General features: G+C 39.5%; 4 protein-coding genes and 1 non-coding gene across 6 annotated transcripts; 2 read left to right on the top strand and 3 right to left on the bottom strand.

Annotated features, from left to right (window-relative positions):
• Nucleotides 1–223: 223 nt before the first annotated feature.
• LOC121970938 (BOI-related E3 ubiquitin-protein ligase 1-like) lies at nt 224–2,268 on the bottom strand. 2 transcript variants are annotated; one of them, XM_042521965.1, is made up of 4 exons: nt 1,645–2,268; nt 1,475–1,566; nt 1,026–1,390; nt 224–947 (listed from the first exon to the last, which is right to left on the bottom strand). In XM_042521965.1, exons 1-4 carry the CDS (start codon nt 1,689–1,691, stop codon nt 423–425), a joined length of 1,029 nt encoding a protein of 342 aa, XP_042377899.1. In that variant the 5' UTR covers nt 1,692–2,268; the 3' UTR covers nt 224–422. The 2 variants fall into 2 exon arrangements, with proteins under 2 accessions (XP_042377899.1, XP_042377900.1); XM_042521966.1 differs by having other exon boundaries at nt 1,475–1,539.
• A 148-nt stretch (nt 2,269–2,416) lies between these two features.
• Nucleotides 2,417–4,964, bottom strand: LOC121970939 (U6 snRNA-associated Sm-like protein LSm6). The gene is made up of 3 exons (XM_042521967.1): nt 4,767–4,964; nt 2,709–2,822; nt 2,417–2,615 (listed from the first exon to the last, which is right to left on the bottom strand). The coding sequence occupies exons 1-3, from the start codon at nt 4,891–4,893 to the stop codon at nt 2,569–2,571; spliced, it is 288 nt and encodes a 95-aa protein (XP_042377901.1). The 5' UTR covers nt 4,894–4,964; the 3' UTR covers nt 2,417–2,568.
• Nucleotides 4,965–5,502: 538 nt separating this feature from the next.
• On the top strand, nt 5,503–7,948 carry LOC121970936 (galacturonosyltransferase 8-like). The gene is made up of 2 exons (XM_042521962.1): nt 5,503–6,956; nt 7,426–7,948. The coding sequence occupies exons 1-2, from the start codon at nt 5,556–5,558 to the stop codon at nt 7,699–7,701; spliced, it is 1,677 nt and encodes a 558-aa protein (XP_042377896.1). The 5' UTR covers nt 5,503–5,555; the 3' UTR covers nt 7,702–7,948.
• Nucleotides 7,949–8,509: 561 nt separating this feature from the next.
• On the bottom strand, nt 8,510–8,697 carry LOC121974106. Its single transcript, XR_006109962.1, has one exon. It is a non-coding gene; the product is annotated as a U2 spliceosomal RNA (small nuclear RNA).
• A 3,219-nt stretch (nt 8,698–11,916) lies between these two features.
• On the top strand, nt 11,917–13,930 carry LOC121970937 (chaperone protein dnaJ 20, chloroplastic-like). The gene is made up of 2 exons (XM_042521964.1): nt 11,917–12,451; nt 13,517–13,930. The coding sequence occupies exons 1-2, from the start codon at nt 11,999–12,001 to the stop codon at nt 13,652–13,654; spliced, it is 591 nt and encodes a 196-aa protein (XP_042377898.1). The 5' UTR covers nt 11,917–11,998; the 3' UTR covers nt 13,655–13,930.
• Nucleotides 13,931–14,938: the final 1,008 nt, after the last annotated feature.

Genomic DNA, 14,938 nt, shown 5'->3' with positions numbered 1-14,938 from the left:
TGAGAGCTTTTGCATTAACTTTTGGTTCTCTGTTGGCACCTGGGCCACGCCATTAACGAAAGCAACAAGCTTCTTTCTGGAAGACAAAGCAAAAAAGAAATAAAGGGATGAAACTCTGTTGGCACCTGGGCCACGCCTAAGGATTTATGAGTTTCTTTTATTCCTAGAAAACGCTCTATACTTTTTAATTACTCAATTAATATGCAAATAAAATAGACGAAAATAAATGAAAATTCAATGTAAACATTTATATACAAAAATAATAATAACAAGCAAAAGAATTTTCCAATTAAACCCTGCATTAGTTAAGTTTCCGAAGCATGCAATTAAGAGACCATTCACCACTCGCTTTGACCGGCAAGTGAACCGCTGAAAGGGAACCAAACCGTGAAACCGACAATGGAACCGCAACCGGCGGTCTATCAGCACAGCAGCACATGGAAGGAAGTCTTCTTGGTGGCGCCGCAGACCGGACACCCGCCGGCGACGGCATCGCAGTCCTCGCATAGGCACAGGTGCCGGCAGGGAAGCAGCAGAACGGAGACGTCCTTCTCACAGCACGCCCTGCACGCTGTCCCCCTCTGAGCAGCCGCCACGGAGTTCTCCGCTTCGCAGCAGGATTCCGCGACGTCGGCGTCCGGGACCGAGTTGGCGGCGACCTCAAATGCGTCCCTGTGGCTGACACCGCCCCGGAGCAGGGCTTGTTCAAGGCTCGATTGAAGGTTGCTTGCGACGGCTTCGTTGTTCTTGGCCACGTTGTACCAGATCTTGTTCTCCTCGCTCATCCGCCACACCTTCTCTTCTAACTCCGCGTTCCGGCGGGTGACACTCTGTAACTCGGCTTCCTTCTCCATCAAACGCTTCGCCATTTGCTTCCCTAACAAGGATAGAACCGCCCGGCAATGCCGGTTTCTCATCTCCTTGAATTCATTCAGCATCCTCTCGTTCTGATATCGATCAAAATTAATCATTAATACAATAGAAAAACTCTGAAAGATCAGTAGAATAAGGAGAGATCGAGACACCTGGAGACAGATGAAGGCGTCGATTTCAAGATTCTGCTTGTAGATTAGAGAAACGAGATCGCCGGAAGAAGACAATACGGGCTGCAACGGCGAGTCATGCCGGCCACTGGTCGAAGTCGCACCGGACTCCGGAGGTCGATTCTGCAGAAGAAACCCGGGAATCGTTCCAGCAAGCTTCACCGGCGCAGCAGCTTGATCCAAATAGGGAAAAAGCGGGGATGCCGCGATCTGATTGTAACCATTCAAAGCCACGAACTCCGCCCGAGCGCGCTTCGCTGGAGCGGAGACATTGCAAGTCAGCCCTCTCTTCCGCTCACTAAACACACTAGGGTTGATTCTTATATGGGGCTGCATCTGCTGCTTTCCTGCATCGTCCACAAAGCACAATCTCAACCAATCGCAACCTCGACTCGAGAACAAATCGAAGCAGAGGACGAACATTCACTCACCGATGCCATGATCGCTGCTAACTTGCAGAGGCTCCTGCTGCAACATCTGGACTCCTTCCATTCCTCTAAAAACACCAACAACGCGATCGGATCTTAAAAAGAGAAACACGAGATCGAATTCCAACCCACAAGAACCACTCCACCGAGACAGACAGACAGACAAAACTCACCGGTCGCCGGATCCGGACGAGAAACCCACGGCTTGCGCCGCCATCATTGCACGATCCAGATCCAAAACCTACTCACCACCACGCCAATGTCTTCGCTCTTCAGCAAGCACAGCGCACGAAATGGCGTGAAGCAAGAACGGGCGTGACCCCTTTATAACGTTCGAAAGGCGAGGGCGAGGTGGCCACGTCGGACAGGTAAGCCAAAACGACACCGACACGTTGTCGTCTTCTTTAACTGGCCGGTTTAATCGACTTTTTCAATTTCCCGGTCGGTTTTTTTATTTAAAATTTAATAGTAGCTTCTTCGCCTTCTCTCTCTCTCTCGTGCTTTGAACAGGCTCACTTTACCATGGCATGGGAATTGCGTGACCCGGCAAGGCGACGAGCAGTAGGGTCATAACGACTGCGCCGTGGGACCGTGCAACGTTGGCGGTGCACTGCCGGTGCAGGACAGGGAGGCTCGCCAGTCCACTACTGCGGCCACCGGGAGTAGCAGCGTTGAACGGCTTCTGGCAGGCAACTTCTCTCTGCTTTTTTGCGCCTTCCCTTATTATTATTATTAGTGACAACGGTAATTGTGGAATTCATTAAGCAGGATGCGTGTAGGTGAAGGGCACGGGTGCGGGTGCCGTGATCGATGGCGATTGCGTCAAAAAGATTCGGCAAGTAACGCATCGCGATCGAATCTCAAAGGACGCACCCGCAGCGCCAGCAATGGACGAAAGAGGCGCTGCGCTGCGTTGCGTTTAAGGCGTATAATAAACACTGCAACTTTAGTGACGGGCTTGCCCGTTCAAACCTTAAACAGTGGAACAGACAGTACCAGATAACACCGAGATAACCAAAAGTCGAAGTCTACGAAATAACTTCTATCGAATCTGAAAACAATCTAGATGAGCACACAAGTTGGACTGTGGAGAACAGTCAACCACTTTCAGCAACTGTCCTTTTTGAAGTGCTTATGTATAGAACTGCAATAAGCGCGTGAACAAGGTCAGACAATGCATACCGGCGAAAGGAAAGAGTAAAGGAAGGTTAAGAAGATTCAGATCAGTTGGATGTACCGTTGTTTCCCCTGATGAATGCATCGCCATACTTATTTTTCAGCTGACCGTTCACATACTCCTCTGTTTGCTCCATTGCAATGTTCATATACCCATCCAGACAGGCAAGAATACCTACAACCCAGGTATTTCATGAAGATTATAAGACATAGGTTATATTCAGTACTAGATAATAATTTTCATGCTCCTTAATTAGGCACATAAACCACATTTCTTTATACATGTGGAACCCTATAAACCACATTTCTTTAAGGACAGGTAAATCTGAAGGTACCTAAACCACATTCAAAGGATCATTATCATCAACTATGGGGTTCCTTACACGAATTTTTAGCACTCATTTAATTTCTATGCAAAGCTATATTAACATCTAGCATAGCTTAAAAAACCAACAACCTAGGTGAATTTAAGAGACTACATAGAATATTGGATATAAGTCACCCTTATAGGCAAAGTGGTTTTACAAACCAGCTACCTATGTGAATTTGGAAGGAGGCAATAGGATGCATACGACCTAGCAGTAAAAAAAGAGATTTGGTTTACTTTAAATGATATAGATTGAACAAACTTGACTTAAATCACTAAATTATCCTATTTGCCATCTTCTAACTTGTACCTCTTGACATAAATATTTGTTTCGTAAGTGATAAACAATTTAAAAAATTAATTATATGTTTATTATTTAGTGTGTATGATCTATTATATATTCATCTGCAGATGTTTCTTCCATGATCAACACAAGACAAAATAAGAGAAACAAAAAAAAGTTGGGAAGACAGAACTCCAAACTTTTGATTGGACAGCTGCACAAAGAACAGAGCCCCTAAAACCACTTAGTACCTAGTGCCATTTAGTGCCTTTAAAAAGGCTGATTTGTTTGGAAACATTTTAGAAGTAGAATTAGCATTGAGGCATCATTCAGTTATTTAATGTTAGACCAATATCTTTATATAACAATATATTGTATATTTTTGGCATTTGAAGTTTGAGTGGATACTATTCTTTCATGGGGGATTCTGTCTCCATATTTCTTTCTGCCAGGATATTTTCTTTAGTTCAGGCCTCAAACAAGGACTTTTCAAATTATTGACTAATGTTTTCCATTTTGGTTTGATCATGAAAGGGATGATATTTATAATGTATCTGTTTTTAATTTACTCACATGATTATTATTTTCTTGTGTGGAAACAAGTGAGGACTGTGACAGGAACACACAAGGTGAAAAGGCAGTTTAAGGAAAATTATTCAATCATTTTTAGAGAAGAAACACACACCGTGCATAGACGATCGCTTCATAGAGGATATGCTCATTTATCTCTACAATGGCACAAACTTTCAACAACATGTGTGACAACATCATCTAGAGCACTCAAAAATTCTTTATAATGTCTTTTCCAAAGTTAGCTAACACAACATGAATCAAATTGTGAAAAAAAAAAAAAATTAGGAGGATAGCTAAAATATCCAGCATCTTTGAATACTCCAAGATCAGAAAAAAATTGCCAAACAGATCTCAAGACAAATAGGATAAGCCCCAGAGCTTCAATTCCAAACTTACACTGCATAACTACTATCAGCAATTTAAAACCACCTAAGGCAAGAACAATTCATAATTTTCAAAAAGAAGTTTTTAAGATGCTGAGATCAAAGTCACAATTACTGCTATCTTTATTTTCTCTACTTCGTAATCTAATGTGGTTCCCTATTCAGTGGACGTTGCTAATGATGTGAACCCTCCAAACCTATGATGCAGTCTAAGGTCAAAACCCCAGAGGCTGCTAATGTAGATGATGTACACCGCACACCTCCAAACAAAAAGACCTAACCATCTCAGCTAATTGATATAGGGACTCACTGCAAATTCTTCGGTTAGGGTAGGGCACAACCCCTACGAATGCACGACTGATCTAGCTTCTAAAACGAACAAACAAGACCAAAGCGCATACATCCACGATGGCAAGAGAAGATTCGAGTGAAAGTAAAGGGCGAAACCCTAAGTAGAAAAAAAGGGCAAAAACTTTACTGAAGGAGAAAAAAAAAGGAGGGAGGAAGAGCGACCTCTGTAGTCGACCCCCGAGTTGAGCTTGACGACGACGGGGCGGCCTCGGATCGACTTGAGGAAGTCCGCCGGTGTCTTGACAGACCCACCGCCTCCACTGCCCTTCTCTACGCCTCCGGTACTCATCGCCGCTCTCGCCTCTTTTGAACACTTCGACCGCTTCCTCACCGTGCCATGGCCGAACCCCCACAGATAAATTAGTATTCCTGCTAACTACCCAATAGATGGTGTTAGTGGCCTGGTCCAGATTTAAACGGGCTGGGCCGGGCCGTCTTTAGTCCGCCACCGGTCGCAATCTTTTTTTCTATGTCAGAATTTAATAAATAATAATAATATTTATAATGGTGGTCAAACTGCAAATTATTTTTAAATTCGTAATGGCAACAAACCCGACTGTTTTCTATGCGTCTCTGACCCGGTCCACAGGCAGATATCTGTGCGGTCCGATCCGTTCCACCGACACGTCCACATCAGCGATTAGGCCGCGGAGCACATGTGTACGATCACAACTGTCGTCCACCTTCCGTTCATCCTAACCGATCCGGCCCCACCGGAGTGGAACGCTACCCGATACGCCCCAAAATTCCCAACCCTCTCCTCCGTCGTATTACGTTAATCTATGTTTAATAGGAAGATTAATTCTCGATTAAACACAGTAATCACTAGATTAGTAATTAATGAATTAATTAAGATAATAAATAAAAAGCAATGTTTCCGCTTCACTTCTCCCCCTCTCCCTCTCCCTCTCCCTCTCGTTCTCCTATCGCTTTCTGGTTTGGCTTCCCAAAATGGCGATCTCCAATTGGAAATCCAAGTACAATGCTGCCGCCCGTCGCTTCTTCCTCCTTGCTATCGGTATCTTCGTTGCGGCTTTGTTTATCCTTCTCCCTTCCACCACCACGGCGCCGATGGTGGCCGGTACAGAGGAGGACGATTCGTCGTCGTCGTCTAAGAGCTCAGATCTGCAGTTCTCTGGCCTTCGTTTGGTGCGTAGATCGGTCCTTTCCCTCGGGCCAGACCCCTTGCGTGCTCGGGCGGAACTGATTCGGAAGCAAGTCGGTGACCACGCGGTGGTCGCCGCCGCCTACGCCTCGTACGCCCGCCGTCTCAAGCTAGATAGCTCGAAGCAGGCGCGGGTCTTTGCGCAGTTAGCTCGCAACCTCACCCTCCTCCTTGCCGCCCACCGCCCCCTTCTCGATCCCGCCGCGCGGATCGACGAGGATTCTGTCCGGGGGTTCGAGCGTGGTGTTAAGGGACGCATACGTTCCGCTCGCTTCCTCATTGCCGACGCCAAGGACTTCTTCGACAATCAACTCAAGATTCAGAAGCTGAAAGATACCATCTTTGCCGTCAACGAACAGCTCTCGAAGGCCAAGAAGGCTGGTGCTTTCTCTTCCCTCATAGCCGCAAAGTCCATCCCCAAGAGCCTTCATTGTCTCGCCATGCGGCTCATGGAGGAAAGAATTGCCCATCCCGATCGATACGTCGATCCTCCTACCCCTCCGCCCGAGCTCGAAGATCCCAAACTCTACCATTATGCCATATTTTCGGACAATGTCCTTGCAGCGTCTGTTGTTGTAAACTCTGCCGTTCACAACGCTCGTGAGCCTTGGAAGCATGTCTTTCATGTTGTTACAGATAGGATGAACCTTGGGGCGATGCAGGTCATGTTTCGCTCAAAAGATTATTCCGGTGCCCACATTGAAATTGTTGCTTATGAGGATTACAAGTTCCTCAACTCTTCTTATGTGCCCGTTCTCAGGCAGCTAGAATCTGCGAACCTTCAACGGTTCTATTTTGAGAACAAGCTAGAAAATGCCACCAAGGACACTACCAACATGAAGTTTAGGAACCCCAAGTACCTATCTATGCTGAACCATTTGAGGTTTTACTTACCGGAGATGTACCCAAAACTGCACAGAATTCTGTTCTTGGATGATGATATTGTGGTACAACGGGATCTCACGGCACTCTGGAAGATTGATATGGATGGGAAGGTGAATGGAGCAGTTGAGACTTGCTTTGGGTCTTTTCACCGTTATGCACAGTATATGAATTTCTCACATCCCCTGATCAAGGAGAAGTTCGATCCTAAGGCATGTGGGTGGGCATACGGGATGAATTTCTTTGATCTTGATGCGTGGAGGAAGGAGAAGTGCACCGAGCAATATCATTACTGGCAGAATCTTGTAAGTTGCCATCTTTCTAATGCTATCCTTACAAAATTATATTTGTGGTTTGAAAAAAAAGAAGAGTATTTAATCAAAATGAAAACTAAATCTAACCTGTTTTGAGGTTTTAAAAAGGTACAAACAAGGTGTGCTCCAACCACTGGTGACCCCTTTTCTGATAATTCCTGCACATCACGTTTCATTAAAATGTTTGGCTTATGATTGTTTGTCCATATTATGATACTAGTTTTCACATAAGCAGCTAAAGACAAGTTTTATCTTACACATTTTCTATATAGTTTACTTTTAACCTGTTGTCACTTTCCCTATTAAAAAGGGAAGCTTTCAACCTGCCCACCTATTGTTTATCCTGATTTTTTTTCTGTCAATTCAGATATACTAGGAAAAGGATTGTTGCATGCTTCATTATCTTTAGTACCGATTTCATTTCTGATATTGATTATTGAAGCACATGCTGTTGTTGCAGAATGAAAATCGAACACTATGGAAACTAGGAACTCTTCCACCAGGCTTAATCACTTACTACTCCACAACAAAACCCTTAGACAAGTCCTGGCATGTGCTTGGACTAGGGTATAATCCAAGTATAAGCATGGAGGAGATAAATAATGCTGCCGTCGTGCATTTTAATGGAAATATGAAACCTTGGCTTGATATTGCTATGAATCAATTTCGACCTTTGTGGACAAAGTATGTGGATTATGATATGGAGTTTGTACGCCAGTGCAATCTCGCAGCATGAAAAGGAGCACCTACAAACAATCTTCTGTTGCAAACCATAAATGTATGTGCAGATTGTCACCCTGTGATTGTCCATAAGGCTTTTTTCTCCATCTTAAATCCTCTGTTTTAGATCTTTTAGAATAATATTTTTGCGCATCCATCAACACCTGATGATGCTGAAATCCTCTCTATGTAATGACCAGTCTAATGTGCCGCAAAGATGTGGCATGTGTTTAGCTAAAATGGAATCATATTTAGTTGCATCCTATTTATGCCTTTTGCCAGGGCTGGTTATTGTGTCTTTCAACCATTATCTACTTGCAACTTGTGTAGAAAGTAGAGGTGGATAGTCTGCAGCCTGTCAGCTGTAAAAGCATGATCTGATTCATTGGACTAGAATTTGATGGTATATATGAATCTAGCTCGCAAGGAATGTTGTTAGAATTGTTGGAGATGATTATGAAAATCTTAGTTGAAACTCGGATGGAGATGATTACCGCGCCTGCCTAAGATTGGTTATCATATATTAAAAGGATGCCATCATAGCTGTGTGTAGAAAAGATTCATGAATGTAATGTTTGAGTTGTTCCGGTAGTCGAAGTACATGTCTGATCTCACTTGCTTGGTTAATTGTCAACTTAAGGTCTCAATGAATTATAGAACTGATATAGTATCTTTTATTTGATTTTTTGCAGTTTGTTTTCCAAGTTCGACCACTGAATACTCAAATGTATATTTGATGTACAAGTTCTCTGAAACTTTTATTTGGTTAATTTGGTATCATTTGATGTAAAATGGTTTCCTTTATTCTCATCATGTCCATAAATTGGACTTGATGAGGCTGCGCCAGAAGACCTAGGGCGACGCTCTACTCCAGTAGCAAACTCTTGTAACTGACTTTTCCTTATAAAAATTAATTTAATTTTTTATATCAAATATTAAACTGATAAGAATATATACAACACTTGATCTTAGCCAAAAGGGTTTATTTTTTAACGTTGTCAGTCCAAGATATTTATAGAAGTTTCTACGTTCTTAGTGTTGTCGATCCTAAAATATGGAATTAAAGAGAATCATGATCATGTATATTTTTTATATAAAAATAATTAAAGAAATTTATTAATAAGTCTTAAAATTATTTTATGTAAGAAGAAAAAAAAAAGATATTAACATAATTTTATTTTGAGGTTAACCAAAATTAGTTATTAAAGGTTTTATATTTTTAATTAAATAGTTAGAGGTTAAAGTAGGCAATATTGAATCAATGATTGTTATTTAAAATTGTATGCTTGGATAGATAGCAATAATTAGAAGCACAATAGTTAAAACATTAACAAAAGTGTGTTGCTTATATAATATTTCATTGAATCCTTCAACATATTTTTGATGAAGGTTTCACAGTGAAGACCTTGTCAACAACTTTCTTAGTCCCAAGTCTTTACTAACTGAGCTAACCTCCCTATTGACTTTATTTTGTAAGATTGATAAATTGATTTTCTGATGACTTCATTGAAATTGTAGATTTGCTCATAAGAAAAAGTAGCCTTTAATTAGTTCCATAAAATATTGGAATAAAGACTTATCAACAGATGAAACATCTATTGATGGAGTCAATGTTGGGTTTTCTGCCATTAGCAAATTAATTAGTGATGGATTTGATATTAAAATATGAACTTCGTGATAGATTTAAACATGTTAAACATAGATATAATGAATGGTCTCTATCTCTGTGAAATATTTTCTAATTTTTTGAGAGGAACTATTAGTAAAAACATTAAGTAGGGTGAAGTAAAACTATAGGCCAAGTCAAAACTGAATAGTTAATTATTGTTTCATTGTTGTATCATCATCTGATTTTTATCATTCCTTCACAAACAAACTCTCCAATCAAGGATTGAATGGGACAACGCACAGCGGCAAGACATTTCTCAGTTTCTCAAACATCAAGGATCAAGCCATAACTTCACTTAATTAATAAATGAATTTTTTTTAATAGACGATTGATAGGTTGATAAATCATCTGTTATAGTACTTTCGGATTTATTCTGCTTATTGATAGGAAAATTTTATAGGACTGAATCGATTACCTATAGTAGTTGCCATTGGTTGGATACCTCGTGTAAAAAAATATATATGAGACAAGTATAGAATCTTACACCTTGTTGCATTCGCATTTGCTTATCAATTGGGAACCCACTAATTCTAATTTAATCCGACTATTTTAATTATTTCTTAAATTTATTTAATTAAAACATATATATTTTACATGTTGATTCCCCTAACTGCCAAATGGCAAAAAGGTGAAGTTTGATATGATCAAATTAATTATATGACCAATTAAACAAATTAAAATAAGGCATATGGAAGCCAGATAAAAATAACAATTAAAAGAGATGATCATTTGCTTTTAAAATAAATAATTTAGTTGATATCACAATGAGCTTATTAGTTAATTTAAGGATAATTAAACATATATTCCACGTGATAAGAAAATTTTATTACAAGCATGAGCTTGTTTAAACTAATGGTATACTCAAGTAACAGGATTTTTAACACTCGTTGCATAAGAGATGGTTCTTCCATTTGGCACTGGCCTATCGAGCTCCTTTTTGTCTTTGCACTCTAGTGTCATTCACTATTCGACTCAAGTACATCTCTGCGGCCTTTATTACTCAACAAGTGACCTAATTTATCTTCAATTTTATTATGCAACACAGCAAATCATTAAGCATAGCTCTCTATTATTTGTTTATTATTTTTAATGATTTAGATATTATTTATTTTTTACGGTTCAATTAGTTCAGTCCCTAAATGATAAGCACAGATGAATCCTAACAAATGATCTAACATCATAAATAATTTATCCTTTGTTTGGATGGAGTGAGGAAAGGTTCATTAACGGAAGGAGAAGAAAGGGAAGTGAGGGGAAGTAAAGTATTTAATTTCTCCTTATTTAGGAGGGAGGGAAGGTTCATTAACATAACATGTAATACTTTGTTTGAGAGGAAAGAAAGAGGAATGAAGGTTAAATAGATAAAGTTACAAAAATACCCTTATTTTTTAAATTAGACATTTTTCATAATATTAATATTTATTTTGTAAATATAAATTAGATATTTTTAATAATAAAATTAATTTTTTATATTATCATTTAAATTAGTTATTTTTTAAATAAAAAAATAATCTTTTTATATTATTCATAATAAAATAATAAATTACCGATAATCAAGTAATTAAATGTTAAATAATGAAAATAATGATTTTAGAAATTTTAAATAAAAAAATTGAAAGATAATGCTAATAATGAGAATTCCTATTTTTTTAAAACTTATTAAATTTTGATAGAAAAATTAAAAAATAATAGATATCCTCTTAAATTTTGATGATAAAAATGGTTTCACCCTTCAATTCAGTTAAAAGGTGTGTTGAAGCCCCTCCTCTAATAATCTGACAGCAAGCGAGCTATGAAGAAGACGAGGAAATTGGACTCCGGCGACATAGCAAAATTAAAAATTAGAACATTTCTTGAACTATTAAGAACAGGGATAAAATTTAAATAAATTTTTTTTTTATTTTCTCTTCCCCTTCCTCATACCCCAATTCGGGGTGTATGAAAATCTCTCTTTCCATAGATAATGAAGGTTAAAGTTTACCCTTTCTTACCTTTTCTTCCTTTTCCTCACTCCTTCCTAAATAAGATTCAAAATTTCCCTTCTCCTTATTTTCCCTTCGTTCCCCTTCCCTCACCTTCAACCAAACAGACCGTTAAACTCTTCGTGTGTAATGTAGGATAAGATTTAAATTCTCAGTGTCTAAAAAGTCTGTAGCATCGCTTACTATCGCACAAAAACTCAACAAGCGGGCATGGTGGAGAAGATTTCTGAGTGGAATTGGTTCTATTCTAAATGATGGAAAGTTCATTGAATCTTATGACCTAATCGGCCTGCACTGATGACTCAGGAGGTGATTTTTTTTTTCTTTTTAATGTTTTTGAAATTTTCTTTCCGATAGAAAGTTCCAGTTTCACGTCATGCTTTATTTAATTCTCTAAAAAATAAATATTTAAGATATTTAAAATATAAATAAATTGAAAATATGTTTATCTCTTTGAAAAAATGGAATAAAATTTTGCTTTTCAATGCAAAAAAAAAATAATGATATTAAATAGCAATTTCTGTATATAGGAGGGGGCCCACTGTTCTCGTGGGGGCGGCGACTTCTATTTATTGGAGGGCTCCAGTCTGTGAAGTTGCAGCAGCAGCGGAAATCACGAGAACGTCGTGAGGCGCGAGCGCGCGGCAGAGGAGAAGATCACAATGAACACCGCAGTGATCTCCCGGAACCTGACCTTCCCCGTTCACTCCCCCGTGCCAGCCTCCGGCGCCGCCGCCTCTGCCGTCCGTATTCGCGGTCGCGTTCTCCTACGCTGGCCGGCCGGTCGGCGCCTTTCGCTCCGCTCCACCACGTGCCGGGCCGGCCCCAATTTGTTTGAGGGTTTCGTTCGGGAGACTGCACGGACTTTCTACGACCTCCTGGGGGTGCCGGCGAGCGGAAGCGCCGGCGAAATCAAGAAGGCATACAAGAGGCTGGCCCGGAAGTACCACCCGGACGTCTCCCCTCCGGACCGAGCGGAGGAGTACACCCGGCGGTTCATCGAGGTCCACGAGGCCTACGAGACCCTCTCCGACCCCGGACTCCGTGAGATCTACGACCGCCAGCTGACCCGGGGACTGACCCTCGCCTTCTCTGCCCGGAGCCGTTTCGAGGAGGTCCGATCTAGGGTTCCCCTCTCCTGTTTGTCTTTCGAAATCTGGATAAGATTGCGGACTTTCTGCCTTCTTTTACTTCCTATTTAGCTGACTTCGCACATAGAATCGATATTTTCTTCTTCTTGTTTACCCCCAAAAGGTGATTTTTCTCATTGAGTTTGGTAAAACTTTAGCTACCATTAATGAATAGGATAAGTTTTCAATTTTTCGCCTTGCGCCGATGAAAGATGAATTCTATCCCAGTCCTTTGTATTTGTTTGGTTTTACATTCATCAGCTAAGATAATTCCTTTTGTTTTGTGCATCTAAAGTTAGACTTTTGGTCGAGTATAAAGTTTTTGTTAGATTTTTTATGATGAAAGTTGAAACAGGGTTTGATTTTCTATGTGCAAAGCTTGCTACTATAATTACTTTTGCCCATTAAAGCTATTTACAATTATAGGATATATAGAATTCATGGTTGCTTTGTTGCTGAGAATCTGTTTTTGAATCGTATCAAATATCATTAGCATAATAAAAGTTCATGCCCTTACAACATCCAAAGGCCCCTTTCTATATGACAGTGGTGTTTGTGGACTTCTCTCTTGTTTACAAATGCTACTAGTGTTCATATGACAAAACTTTACCCTATCTAGTTTGATCTATTTTGAATTTCTCTACTTTTTCATCAAGCACTTCGAGTTTGGAGTTGCAAATCTCTATAGTTTGTTTTCCCTTTCCACAACACATGTCAAATAGAGTTTTAACTTCATAACCAGAGTTTAGTTTCTTGTTCAAAGACTATAGTTTTCCTACAAGGAGAACTTGTTGTAAACTTATATAAGCCATCGTGATCAGGCGCGCACGCACCCACACATGTAAATATGATTTGTTGATGAACATATTGGAGTACGATTGTGTTATGTTTTTCGCAATGAAAATGCATTCATGATTCTATAAGCTGATACTTGTGGTTAGGCACTTATTAGTATTGTTTCTTTAAACTGTTTCCTATAGTTTAGGGAATGTAATTCAAACTTTTACATGAAGTGAAATTTATTGTTATTTTCCTTGTTTTTTTCATCAGGACCTGGAGGAAAAATCAGGATGGAAAGGCCATTGGGAAGATCAGCTCACAAAGTTGCGGACGAGGAGGATGAATGATTCTGAAGGCAACTTATCGTGGGGTGCTTGGATGCGCAGACGATCGGCGGTACCATCTTAACTAGGGATCTCAGAGAGTCAGAGTATATTTTCGCGTGGACTATCTTCCAGCATTTGCCTTCTCAAGTTGAAGCTACGAGTCATCTGTTAACTATATTCTAAATTTTGGGATGATTAGCCATAACCCTGGTGATCTATAGGTAGCTAACTCAGGAAGATGTTTTAAAAAAATGTGTGGATTTGATACATCTTATGAAATACTATAAGAACGAAGAAAAAAATGTTGTCTTGATCGTGATCATCAGAAAGTAATGTGATTAAAGAATGTGTTTGTTTACTGATAATTAGTCTTCAAAGGTTAAATGACTTAAATCTTTGAATGCCACGTTGGATAAGAGACGTTATATCTCTTTTATCTACGTATATTAATTTTTCTTTCTTTCCTTTTTAAATTAAAATGAAATTTTCTCATGCAATCATTATGTACTAATTTTTAAAAATCAACATCACAACTTAAATATATCAATCATCATTATGGTACAACTTAAATATACCAATCACCATTACGGTGCTAGTTTTTTTTATGTTGGCTTTTATAAATAAGTACCATGGTGGTTGTTATATACATGACGATTGATCATGGTCGGTCGGTCCCAAGCTGGATAAAGGAGGGTTGTGTTAGGTTGTCAAACAGCGTTAAAATTATGACAAATATTCAATGAATGGATCCATTAAACTATTGTGCTAATGCTAGGTTGTTTTCCGGAAGGAACACGTTGCAGAGTTTAACTGTAATGTCTCGACAAGGACTATTACATCTCCAAAACTCGGATGTAGTGCTAAATATGCAAGAATTCGCGTTACAGAGTTCAACTGTAATGTCTCAGCAAAGACGGCTACATCTTCATGAAAACTTAGGTGTAGTGTTAAATAGGCAAGAGTTCTCACATCATAGGTTGGATAAGAACAAATATAATAAGAAAACTAATAATCTAAAATTTGGAACATAGAACATAGGAATCTGGTAAATAAATGGAGGTAGTAGATATGATGATTAAGAGAAGAATTAGATTTTGTGTGTACAAGAGACAAATGGATAGGCGAGAAGGCAAAGATGATAGAGAACTCGGGTTTTAAGTTATGGTATATTGGAAAAATAAAAACAAGAAATGGAGTGGTATTATTGTAGATAGTTTGTTAAAGGATGAAGTTGTATGAGTAGTTAGAAAAGAGGATAGAATTATAGCCCTTAAGATAATAGTGGTGAAAGAAACTATGAACATAATTAGTATATATGTACCACAAGTAGGTTTAGATAAAGCCATCAAATCAAGATTTTGGGAGT

This window comes from Zingiber officinale, chromosome 4A, assembly GCF_018446385.1.
Source record: "Zingiber officinale cultivar Zhangliang chromosome 4A, Zo_v1.1, whole genome shotgun sequence".
NCBI classification, from domain to species: Eukaryota; Viridiplantae; Streptophyta; class Magnoliopsida; order Zingiberales; family Zingiberaceae; genus Zingiber; species Zingiber officinale.
The sequence above is the reverse complement of the archived record's forward strand: the minus strand, read 5'-3'. Positions and strand labels throughout refer to the sequence as shown.